The sequence below is a fragment of the Cryptomeria japonica genome, chromosome 10 (genome assembly GCF_030272615.1).
Source record: "Cryptomeria japonica chromosome 10, Sugi_1.0, whole genome shotgun sequence".
Taxonomy (NCBI): Eukaryota; Viridiplantae; Streptophyta; class Pinopsida; order Cupressales; family Cupressaceae; genus Cryptomeria; species Cryptomeria japonica.
The window spans coordinates 662,261,571-662,274,968 of record NC_081414.1 but is presented as its reverse complement, the minus strand read 5'-3'; the positions used below and the strand labels follow the sequence as shown (position 1 = coordinate 662,274,968).

Sequence of the window (13,398 nt, the reverse complement as noted above, 5' to 3'; positions counted from 1 at the left end):
GGTGTATATCTTGTGGCTTTTCTCTCCATATATGCTGTGTTAACTTGTTTTCTGAGTGTGACTTGTGGGAATCCTTCTCCCCTCTTGACACTTAGCAAATTCTAACCTCCATACATGCGTTTGGGTCGTTTATGCAATTTAAGTTGTGCATCTCTTGGATTTTTTAGTTGGTTCCTTGTGCCATTTCGGTAGGGAGAGAAACAATCTCTTCTTGGTGCATCACCTCCTTTCATTTCAAGCATTCTCTCTTCCCCTTACCTCTGCAAGTTGTTAGGATAGGCTTAGGAGTTAGTTTTTAAGTGTTGAGTTGGTTCAACACCTGCACCTAATTGAAGAAGGAAGTCGGCCTTCTCCGGAGATTCAACCCCTTGTGCAAGGTCCCACACTTCAGGGTTGTTTCCATATTTCACAAGGTTGCTAAGTTAGTAGCTTAGCAAGGGTGCAAGCTTTTGTGATAACAGTACCCTTGTGTTTGCCTATGAGATCCTCTTGAAGTTGTATGGTGGCGGGGTCTTGCAATCCTCCTTTCACATCTGCAAAACATAACAAATCTGATATCAAACACACATATGATATATGACCTTTATACACCCTATTAATTTGACATAGTCTATGACTTTCTATGTGTTGCAGGTTTGACAAGAGGAGGTCGCTCCTAAGGGTAGGCAATGGAAGTTGGAGCAATTCCATCACCTCTTCATCAATTGATCTCTTGTACCTCATTCATTCCTTAAGTTTTTTAGTCTCCTTGTGCAAAAACCATCAAATTACCCTCAATTGGTGCCTTAGAAGTGAATTCGCTCTCATGAAGGAGCAAAGGTAGGTGATTTCGCTCCTCTCAAGGAGCAAAGGAAGTAATTTTCGCTCCAAAATGGGAGCAATGGAAATTTTCCAACACTTAGCAAATTTGGCATAGGCATCTCTTTCAATGAGCAAAAAGAGAAATTCGCTCCTCCAAAGTGGAAAAGGAAGTGATTTTCGCTTCAACATCAAGGCAATGGAAGTAGAATTCGCTCCTAACAAGGAGCAATGAAATTTTTTTGATAATTAGCCACAATTTCAACCTCTCTCTCCATTCCATCAATTCAAAAAGTTTTCTATTCTTCATGCATGAAAATGTGTCAAAATAACCTCAAGAAGAGCCTTGGAATGAACTTCACTCCTATCTAAGGGCAAAGGAAGAGTTTTTTCGCTCTCAAAGGGAGGTAATGGAGCAAGAATTCACTCCTTATGAGGAGCAAAGGAAATTTTATGATACTTAGCCAAATTCTTGCCCTCCATTCATCAATTCATCTCTCCATATACAAGCTTTGCCAAATTTCTTCCACCAAGCGTCTTGAAGGCGATTTCGCTCTAAGATTGGAGCAATAGAAGTGAAATTCGCTCCTAATGAGGAGCAATGGAAGTGAATTTCGCTCGAATCAAGGAGCAAAGGAAGTCATTGCAAATTGGATTCTTAGCTCAATATCATTCACTTACCTTCATTCCACTGACTCAAACCTTTAGTCTTTGGCCACCCATACATGAAAAAATGTCAAATTGACCCCAAAGGAGGCTCTAGAAACAATTTCGCTCTCAACCAAGGGCAAAGGAAGCAAATTTCGCAAGGAGCAAAGCAAGTAAATTTCACTCCAATCAGGGAGCAAAGGAAATTCTCTCTCACTTAATCAAATTTTGCCTTTCATCACTTCAAGTGCATCAAATCAACCTTAAGAAAGGCTCCATAAGCAATTTCGCTCCTAGACTCAGGTAAAGGAAGGCAGTTTTGCTCCTAATGAGGAGCAAAGGAAGTAGGCCTCAAACTCACTTCTTAGCTAGGTTTTATCAATTCTTTGACTTTGCATCAACTTTAGACCTTGTATTTTTGCCTTCCTAGTGTGTAGATATGTCAAATTAGCCCTAAGGAAAGCCTTAAAGAGAATTTCACTCCTATCTAAGGGCAAAGGAAGTGGAATTCACTCCAAAGGAGGAGCAAAGGAAATGACTCCAAGTTGAAGTTTATCTCCTTTTCGCTTACTTACATTCACTCTCTCAACTCAAATGCATCAAACCATGCTCATTGTGAGGTCTAGAAGCAAATTCGCTCCTAAACAAGGGCAAAGGAAGTGGATTTCACTCCAACTAGGGAGCAATGGAAATGATTTTCACCCTCCATCTTGAGCAATGCAAATGAGCTCAAATTTGCCCCCTTTATCCACTCATACCTTAAGTTCTTGGTTTTATGCACAAAAAAATTATCCAAAAGCCCTCAATGAATGCTTTCGAGAGGATTTTGCTCTCAAACCAAGGCAATGGAAGGGAAATTTTCTCTCAAAAGAGAGCAATTGAAGTGTTTTTTGCTTCTGTGAAGGAGCAATGGAATTGACCCTAATTCACCATCTTCCCTTCATTCCTTAGCGAAAATCATTATGAACTTCACCTCTTCTATGTTCAAAATGGTGTCAAAGGCATTAAAACTCACTCATTTTCTTCAAATATGCTTAGGAAAACAATTTCGCTCCAAGATGAGGGCAAAGGAAGTGGTTTTCACGCCTAATGAGGAGCAATGGAAATGACCTCTACACTTAACCTCATTCAAGGTTCCTGATCAAGGATTGAATCCTTCACTCAAACTAAGGTGTCATATGATGATTACAGGCAACTTTAGGTGATTTGGAAGGCCTAGAGAAGGATTTCACTCCTAAAAGGGAGCAATGGAAGCAAAACTCGTTCCTAGACTGGAGCAAAGGAAATTTTAGCATACTTAGTCAAATTTTGCTCCCAGGTCTCACCTCTTATTGAAGTGTAATTGGGTCATGCTGTGACCTTTTTCACACATCGCCCCATTGCAAATGGGGACCCTCTCTTTTTCTTGCTTTCTAGGGTTTTTGCAAGTGTCCCGTGGCCTTCCGCTTCAATTTTGCCAAGCCTTGCTCAGTTTTGAATGGTTCAAGTCCTAAGGATTGAAAGTTAGTTTTTGCAAACCAAGTGATTCCAGAGTTTGGATACCATCAAAGTGCCTAGAAAGGCCAAAGGACGAAGATCGCAATTGAATTGGACAAATTTGAACAACTTTCTATTTTTAGAAAGTTTGCTTTTTTGCTTTTTCCTATTTTTTAGGAAGTTTCGTTTTTGGCATTTTTAGCCCAATCCCCGATATGGCTATTTTTAGAAAGTTTTTCCTATTTTTTAGGGATGTCTGTTTTTTTTCTTTTTCGGAATGGGGACCTAGGGTTTGCACTGGTGGCACTGGCCTGCTCCGATCGTGATCGAAAATTTTCAAGTTTTGACACAAAAAGCTAAGTTCCTATATTTTAGGGGGTCATGGCACATTCAAAGGGTAATCAACTCGAAAAATCATTTAAGTCTGCAATGTCATCCTGATCCTCAAATGTCCTGAAATTTGGCTGTCTAGAAAATTGGAGAATCCTCCAAAAACTAGATTTTGCATTATTAGTCCTAGAGGTCCGAAACCACTCTCAAACATCCTGACAATGCCTCTTGAGAGCCTTCAAAAGTCCGCCTTGAAGAGAGAGATCTAAACTCCACCCCATGATGGAGAGGTGCTCAAAGTCCGCCATGTTTGAAGAGGTCTTCCAAAATCCGCCCTCCTTGGTGGAAACCTAAAACTCCGCCTTGGTTGAGGTCTCTCCAAAAGTCCGCCATGTTGAGGGAGGTGTCTAAAGTCCACCATGAAGTTGGAGGCTCAAAAGTCCACTCTCATGAGAAGTGAAGAAAGTCCGCCATGTTGGAGGGAACTCCAAAGTCCGCCATGCATGAGGAAGCAGTCAAAAGTCCGCCTTGGTGATGTCTTAAAACTTTGCCATGCAAAGGAAGAGCATCAAAGAAGACCTTCAAAACTCCACTCTAGGCCATGTGAAGGCCTTCTCAAAGTCCGCCATGCCTTAGTTAGAAGGTCCATCCTATGCTTGAAGGAGAGGTCTTCAAACTCTGCCCTCGGTAACCATGTCTTAAAAGTCCGCCATGCCTTGGAGAGGTAAGGAAAGTCTGCCAAAGTTTGATGAATATGAAGGTGAGTCTTCAAAAGTCCGCCTAAACATAGAAGTCAAACAAAATCAACAAAAATACAAGTGATGTCATGAAAATCCTTCAAGATTTCAAACTTAAATCCAAAATAGAAAGTTTTCAAAAGGAGAATATTGGAAGATTGATAAGGATTTCGAACTTAGAGACCAAAATAGAAAGTTCTTTGGAAAAGAATATTTGAAGATTGATAAGGATTTCGAACTTAAATCCAAAATGGAAAGTTTTAAAAAGAGATTATTGGAAGATTAATAAATATTTCAAACTTATAGCCAAATTGGAAACTTTGGGAAGACATTTTCTTCGAATTTAGAAACATGACAACACTTTCCTAAAGAATGAAGTTAAAATTGGAAACATGAGTTGGAAGACTTTAAGGGTTTCTGATTGAGGATTTAACTTTATTTACAAATACTTCGTTGTAAACTTCATTTCTACACCAAGAAGTTCGAAAATATTAAGGAGAGCATAGTGAAATACTTTCAGTTTGGAGTTCATCTGGAGAAAGTTTTGGATATTGCTGGAAGTTGGATAAACTTTTTTGATAAAAGTTTCACAGATTTTTGGAGAAAGACAACCGATATAAGGAAGAATTATTGAATCTCTCCTGAATTTTTGAGTATTTTTGAGAAATTTCCAGCCTTACTTCCGTTTATTCGAAGGTGAAATTAAATTCATGATGCAGATTTATGTATTTTCTGAGTTTTTTCCAGAGTTTGAGAAATGATTTTTAGTGAATTTGTTCGAATTTCTAAGGGAGGAAAATCATTTTTTTGGCTAAGTATAAGAAATTTTCAGAGTTATAACACGTGGTGTTGGATTGTGATCACAGTTATCTTGAAGGTTGGAGAATTTACATGTGAAAATCCCATTCTCATGGCTAAGCATGAAAATGAAATGAAATCTCCAAACACTTAGCCGTTCGCAGCCTCGATTTTCTTTAATCCAAGATAGATTTCTGACTTATTTTCCTTTGGTTTTACAGGTCACATGAGGAAATAGAAGCAGGATCATCATAGAGATCGCAGCTGAAATTTCAAGCCAAACAAAGGATTGAGGACAAGTTCACGAGCAAAGTTCATCCGAGCGTGGAGATAGCCAAAATTTGGCTAAGTATGAGAAAATTCCAATTTCCTCAGTTATGATGAAGGCATGGAGAAATTCTTCTCCAAATGTCAGGGTATTGAGAGGGAGGGCATGATCACAACGAATGCCTGAACAGCTTGATCCCATCATTTCATATTTGCAAGGGGTTATCTAGAGCTTTTACCCTCCTCCCGCGCAACATAAATTGGTAGTTGAAGGCAGGATCGTCATAGAAAACACAAATGGAGTTTCAAGCCAAATTCAGAATTGAAGACAGGACCACGAGCAAGGTTCGCCCAAGCATAGAGAGGGCCAAAATTCGGCCAAGTATGAGAAATACTTCACCAAGGGATTTCTTCTCCAAATTCGAGGCACTTGAAAGAATCTCAAGGCATCAAGAAAGAAAAGTTCTCAGACTTGGTAAAAATATGGAAAAGTTAAATAAATTTCCAACTTCTTGAAGGATTTCATCTCCTGAAGAAATTAAAAAAGAGACGCTCCCAAGCAGAATCAAATGGTGACAAGAAGGAATCAAATTTCCATACTTAGACAATTTCTTGACACAAATTGGAAAATTCAAGGAAGACATCCAACACGTTGAGGTGGCGCCTCATCATCTTCCAACCAATCAGACCGTTCCAAGTCAACATGTCCAGAAGAGCACACTTCACAATGCAACAACCTTTTATTTTCATTGATGGCTCATATTTAGCAAGAAGGACAAGTGTCCCAAATGTACTTTTCTCATTGGTTGAGGGTAGTTAGTTTTGGGAAACCCTAATTAGGGTTTGTAGCTTTCAATCTGGGCCCTTGATCACTGTTTGATCTCGGTCGTTCATTTATTTTTGAGAAACTATATAAGGTTGCCTCCTCTCATTTGGAGAGTGGGAGGTTTTTGATGTAATGTTGCGTAAGGTCATTTCCAGATAATATATTGCATGTGCGCTGCTTTGTAATCCCTATTGTTTGAATGATTTGCATGGTTTCAATTTCCTCAACACTTAGTTAAAATTAATATAGATTTGCTTTCATTGTTGTTAATTTGAATGAAGGATTTGATAAGTGTCAATTGATGGTGTATCTCCACTCATACCTTTGGTAAATGGATGATTTCCATTTTACCGTGCAAAGTTAATCTGAGCCCATCCTTTGTGCATCCCAACATCTCGATCATAAGCACAACCCATTGAAGATTGCACCGGCTTTGCGTAGTTGTCCCTAGTGTGGCGAAGCAAGGTTTGGTTTCTCGAGAGCACCCAATTGATACCGTCTTTGGAGTTCATAGGAGTAGGTTAACCTTCTTAACCCTATCTCTTTTTCCTTTTTTTGAAAGTCTAAATCCCAAAAAATCCCCGAAAAAAGAAGAGCCTAAAATTGCTAAATCCATCTAAATCCAGCAGTTCAAGATACTTGTTAAACGTAAGTCCCCCTTGAGATTTTCAGCATACACTACCCAAGAAGCTATTCCACTAAAGTCGCTTGTTCGCACATATAGACCTTGGAATCAGTAGTGATTTTTCAGGAGAGGATAGGATATGTTTGGTAGATGATAAAACAGACACCAACAAGTCACTTGGAGGATCAAGAAAATACCTGCATAGTCAACTAGGTTTGGCCTAAGGGGCTCCTCTATCAAACTCTTGACTTGACTCCTCATCTCACATTACTTCATTTCACGCCTCACAGAAGGGCTATTCACCTAACTCCTAGCTTCTTGACCAACTATACCTCTTCAACGCAAAGCTTAGTAACAAAAGGACTCTAACACTATCCTAGAAAGCGGAAAAACGTGGGGTCCCCATTTGCAATGGGGCGATGTGTGAATACATCACAACAGTTATTACATACATATAATGATGGTTAATGAGAAATCTTTTGGTTGCAGAAACAGTCACATTTTTTGACGAGATACAATTATCTTTCGGAAAACATCATCTGCAGTTTTCTGCATAAGAGTGTGCATAACGAAGAAATTGAATCTTGAACATTGATATTAAAATTTCTCATAAGCTCATTTTCACTCATCAATCATGGGATGATTTTATTTTCTGCTAAATCAAAAAGAAAATGCATATTAATATATAAGAATAATTTACAACATATTGAAAGAAGAAATTATATTATTGTCCATAATTGGATATGGGGCTCAAAAAAAGACATCCTATAACATTAGAGAGCTACTAGAGTAAACAGACCTAGAGGTCGTGAAAGTAATTTGTTGGAGTTTATAATCATGTCTAGGATCTTCTAATGTTTTTCATCTGTATTTTGAAGGCTAACTGCCTTAGTTAAGCCTGCATCCTATGATATGTGTGTTGGATGTGTATTTACAGACATCAAAATCCATCATATTCTCATTTAGTTTTATCAATAGTATTATTAATATTGCCTATAGACACCATTATATATTTTCCTATGCTCCTCAAGGATGCATCCCTTTGAAAGATGCCAACTAGGGATTGGCACAAATCTGATTGGTTTGTCTCAACTGAATCTTTGACCAGCGATATAATTTTTTGGTTTTGATGAGGTTTTTTGGTTTTTATGCGTTTTTGAGGGTTTTTGAATGATGCATAATGGAAATAAATGCAAAAATGAAATTAAACTAATAGTGAGAATTAAAATCAAACTTCTGATTTTTACAACAGCAATGTAATAAATCTAAAATCACTTTTTATTTCTACTTAATGAGCAGATTTGCATACCGGGTGTCCTAAGCTTGCCTAGTTGAGCCTCCTTATTTGACTGAAATTCAGTATATGATGAAATGGGAGCTTCCTAAATGTGCTGACAGATCCAATTGACTTTATTGACCTTAGAATGAATTACTAAAAACAATTGATGAAGAAATATGCAGACCCAGATGGAATTCTAACTCCTTGCCAGGCATGGCCCTCGAGGAATGAAGAAGTTCCCTGTATTATTGAATATGCTGATCACATATGACCTTGACCTTATTTCTCCAAAATAGCTTCTTATTGGCTGATCCTAATTGCCAACAATGAATTTTAGTGCAATTGGATGAGTTAAAACCCTTGTAATTATTTTCTACAAACTCCAGGCAAGAATTCGATGTATGGCTTAGCTAGGAAAGGTATGATCTGCCGGAATAATGTCCGAATTGCTGATAAGATCATCCAAATATGCTCAGACCTGATGCAAAAGCCCTGTAATTGCTATCGAACCCTGCAAACTTCTGATATTTGGCCCCCAATGGCCTGAAATGAAGTTCTTTGTGTGTCCAAATGCTGAATTAGTGAAAGGGGCTACGTCTTGTCACCAAAGAATGGAGGTTTTTGTCTCCAATCTGCTCTCAGATCTCTGTCAACCACGTTGCAGACCTGCTGATGAAAAGTAATCTCCAAAAAATGAATAACAATGATGCCCAAAATGGCCTCCAACATGTTGCTTTATTGGCCTCATACTGTAATTCGAATTTGGGGTTAGGGTTGTACTTTTGGCATCATAACACATGTTAAAAAATTTATTTTTATTAACAAATAACTTCCCCTAAGAGGTTTAACCCATTGAGGGTCTACTTCCTCATTAAAAGTGACCATATTATTAAGTTATAACTTCTAGGAAAATGGGCCAAGGGGACACTTTATTAATATAAAGTGATTATACTATTTCACTTTATTATTATTTATTTAATCCAACTTAGGAAATATTAAATATTTCTCAAATAATTCAAAAGTTGCTCATCTGGATTCCAAATCGAATTCTGACTGAAGCCACATGTCCATGGATGAACTTTGAGTGTTGCAGGCTAACTCGCAGTGATCCCCCTAAAAAGTAGGAATCCTCCTAGAAAGTAGGAAATTGTCTCCAAACATCTGGGAATGCTCAAAAATGATCCTGCTTTGCTCTGTGGCCCTCTGGGTGGTCAACCAATGAGCTGGTAGTCCTCCCTAAAAAATAGGATACCTCCATAAAAAGTACGAACTGCCCTTTGAAGGTCCAAAACAACTCACAAAGCCCCTGCAAAGCTCCATAGCCATCAGAATGAGTCCCCTAACCATACCATTGATCTATGGGAACTCGAATGATAGGTCAACCCCTACTCATCTCCTATCGCCAAGAAAGGGGACATTACAACCTTGCCAAAAACGACCCCATGCCCCATAGGAGACATTTTGGGGATGCGGCAATCAGTAGAAAACATCTCCACCTCGTCGCTTATTTGCCAAGAAAAACCAAACATCCTCAATATGTCAATTTTTTTAAGGGGTCGCCTGGGTACATCAAGGGCTGGCTAGTCATCCCCAATGTCCCAAGCAATTTATAACAGATTTTAAAACAAAAAAAATAAATAAACACACTTTTGAAAAGTTTGGAGTGCTTGGTGTGGGATGGGTGGACCCACAAGGAACGCTGCACCCCTTTGAACCAAACCTAAAAATAAAACAGCCCCAAAAAAAACTAAAAACAAAAAACAAGCTCATGTAGACATTTCCCAATTTGTGAAGAAGACAAAAAGAAAGAGTTGTAGTGAAAAGAGGAGAACAGTAGTGGGAAGAAGGTAATAGAGCATCAAATCCATGTCATTGGAGACAAGTTTACTATCTATTATTCATTTGTTCAGATTCCTTTGTTGTTTCCTTTTCGTTTTTTATTGAAAGTTCCTAAACACTTAGGGAGGGTTTTTGTTTATTTTTATTTTGTGATTGCACTCGCAGCTGTGTTTTGAATTATTCACACAAAAAAATAATGGCTGACACTGAGACTAGTGAGAGTAAACATATTGAAATTCAACAAAGAACTAGAAGTTATAGAAGTATGTTGGGCATTCTTCTAAGAGTGGGAGTGTTGCCTCATTAAATGATTCAAAGTATGCATCAATATTATATAGGGGATGTGCCTTTGATTGTCCCCAAACACTCCCTATAGATGATATATAATGTTAAAGCAACTTATTTAATGCAGATAATATTAAGTGTACAACTAAGTACATAAGATGAGAAAGAACATTAATATTATCAAACCAAATCCATCACTTTCTGCATAGACTGTCTAAAGTGACTGATGTTTCCATTTTATGCAATCTAGAATGGATATCAGCCTGCAGCCTTTAATGAGCCTAGGTAAGAATTCCACGAAAGGTTTTAATTTTCTGCAAATGGGGCCTTATGGCATTGCTCATATTTTGGAGACATACCACAACGAACACCAAATGGCATGTCACATATAATCCGATCAACACAACCACTACGTAAAGGCAAGCGTGTAGCATCCCAATGTAGAACATCACAGAGCTCTTTTATTTCTGCAAAATGACATAAATTTAGTTAAAAGCTTCAAGACAACGAGTAGAATAAATGAACATACACATTCATTCTTTCCCCAAGAAAAAAAGCAAATGCTAAATTTGACGATAGTGCAAATAATAATTTTCTATTGTGGGATAGTCTTAACTGGAACTGTCCTAATCCTTATAATCATCAGAATCTTATTAGAAAATACAAATTTAAAAGCATAACAAGAAATGAAATAGGTAGTAAAAATCCCATAGGCCTTAGACATACCCCGTGAATTACTTTCTGCAGCTGCAATAGCTTTTGAAGAAGTATCACCTCCAAGACACATCACCTGTCCACTAAAATACGCTGCCGCTTCTAGAGGTATTGTACCACATCCACACCTTGAAAGAGTAGCAACAGTGCCATCAGAAAATATGGAATGCATCAACTATTGTAAGGCACACAAATCAGACGTTAGAAAGATGTATAGTGACTCTTGAATTTAACTTATCAAATAGTTAATGTTTTTTATCAGAAATAAACCAAGTTGCTGATTGGTGCAGGTATGGGTATTGGTACAGGTATGTGAGTATGATACACCGGTATGGCAAATATTTTGGGGGGGTTGCCTATGTTTTGGGTACATTCATAGAAAAGATATATATATGCAGCCATAAAAACAGAATTAAGTTTAGAATGCCATCTACTAATACAAATGCTAAAAAAAACCATTACAAATTCCAAAATTTGAAACATAACATACTAATTGAGATTCAGTTTATAATACAAAAGGATCAAACTTGAAAGTCATGATAGATAATCATTGTTTAACATCTAATTAATGCAACTAGACTATTAGTAACCAGTTCACTAATCAACATCAAATGGGTCATAATCAAGACCAAGATCATCATCAACATTTGATGATGGAAGCCCACTACCAATTCAACTAAAAGTATGTTGGCTACTCGACTCCTCAACAAGTGAAGATTATGCAACAAAAGAAAGATCCAAGCCAGTACGCTCTGGTTCTACATCCCACAACTTTGTTGCCCCTTCCCTATACTCATCATTTTTGTGAGTCAGAAGGTGCAAGTTAGAATGCACGTAAACCAGCTCCTCTGCTTTTCTTGATACCAATTGATTGCACTTCACTGAGTGGATGAAGGAATATGTACTCCAATTCTGTTCAACTGAATAAGAACTAGCAAACTATTGAAGCAAAGAGAGCTCTCATTAGAGTTTGTAAATTAAAGATTTCGCAAATCAAACTTTAACTTTAAAAATAGTAATTTTTAAACGACAACCAAACTTAGAGACCACATGAAAATTCATAAACTTAATTGTGATAATATTTTGATCGCGAGGACTTGGAGGTGTGGCAAATTGTGGCCATTGAGGTACCACCAAGAGGGAGCATCTTTCCTATAATTGCCATGAACAACAGGAATTTGACCACTAGAGGTTACAAAATCAGCAAATTCACTTGTAACTACATATTCCATTTCAGAAATCCGTCACTAACTTCTGTATCACAATACGGTGGCACCCTTCTTGGCATAGCAAGGATCTCTTCACTATAATATTTGGGAGTCAATTAGAACACAAGAACATGGAGTGGGGTGGTCATTTTGTTCCATCACTTAACCCAAATTGACTGCATAGCTGCTCTACAATTACATTGTTTCTTGTAACTTGGACAACATTTTGAGGACTCACTTTGTTAATGCACTATATAAGAATGTCAGCAATAAATTATGCATCTTTCAACTGCCTCTCACAATCCACAAATTTTAGTTACATTGTCGAGTTAGAGCACATTGCAATCGCATTAATTAATGGTCTATTTTTTGCATCCTTCCATCTGTCGAACATAATATAAACACCTGTTTCTTTCTATGAGGCCTTAATGGGACCTAATTAAGTTTCTATATGTTTGACCTCCTTTGACAATAAAGTGCTATGCACCTTCTCATAACTTCGGCTTGTGTAGGCCTTTGGAGCTTCATTTACTTCTCCTACCATGACATAGCACCTTGCAAGTTACTAGCTCTCCCAAGCCTTGTTTGGTCCTTCATTTTTTGGTTAGATGTCCAAGCCCTAAGAGTCACTTATGCCTTAGTCACTTTTCCTTTTAATTCGTTGATGACTTGTTGTTGCTCATGCTCAGTTTCTTAAGTTATAACCCAAGTCATGTCATGTAGTCATGTTACTGGCCCCTTCAACCCAATGATTGGCATGTCCTGATTCCCTCTAAAATTTCCTACGTTTCCTAAGTGTTTAATTCATGGGTGCCGGTGCAAGGTGTTGACACTTGGCAGCTTAGTGCAAACCCACGAGCTCGAGAAACTTGAACTCTATTAGAGTTACAAAGCTGCGCTATGACGCCACCTACTCAACAAGCAAGAGTCTTTAACGAGGCTGAAATGAATTATCTCCAAGTGGAGCATTTCTTGATTAGTTGCGCACGAGCAAGTAGGTACAGTTGTCAAAGCCTTGTTAACACTTTGAGACCATGGTTTGATATTGCATCTCTTGGGTCTACAGGCATTCATAAGAACATTTAAAGAGTGCAATCCACATGGCATTCAAGCACAAGCTTCTGAAGACAAAAGTGAGGGACCAAATGCAAAGTGCGAGCACATAGAATGATGACACGTGTCCAAGGAGGCGGCTGATGCACAAGCTTGTACGATGACATCTAGAGTACTTTCTCACATGGTGAATGGTGATTGGCCAAAACTTTTCAATGTAGATGATGGATTTTTAAATAAGGTCAAATCGCTAACAATCATAGATCTTGTGCCGATTTGAGATCAACCATGCACACTCAAACTCCAAAACGATTAGTTGCGAACACTTAGTTCAATTGAATAGGCATGTATCGCAAATATGATTGCTACCAATCCAATTTCAAGTTGTTTGGATTGAATAAATATGCATTTTGGTTGCCATAACATTCATTTTATGTTGCAAGAAGCATTTGAATGAAATTTGACCTCTTTGTTCCACTGGCAAAAACTAGTATTTGCAAGTAATTAAAAGTGGC

At 38.0% G+C, this 13,398-nt stretch overlaps 1 protein-coding gene across 4 annotated transcripts in view; it reads right to left on the bottom strand.

Moving 5' to 3' along the window:
* The window catches only part of LOC131073363 (uncharacterized), a 160,658-nt gene that overhangs the window by 46,952 nt on the left and 100,308 nt on the right, over window positions 1–13,398 (bottom strand). For all 4 annotated transcript variants that reach the window (XM_059213159.1, XM_059213158.1, XM_059213157.1 and 1 more), the window contains 2 exons: window positions 10,635–10,750; window positions 10,268–10,375 (listed from right to left, as the gene is read on the bottom strand). In XM_059213159.1, coding sequence (XP_059069142.1) covers window positions 10,268–10,375; window positions 10,635–10,750 — 224 coding nt within the window. The remainder of the gene's footprint in view (window positions 1–10,267; window positions 10,376–10,634; window positions 10,751–13,398) is intronic.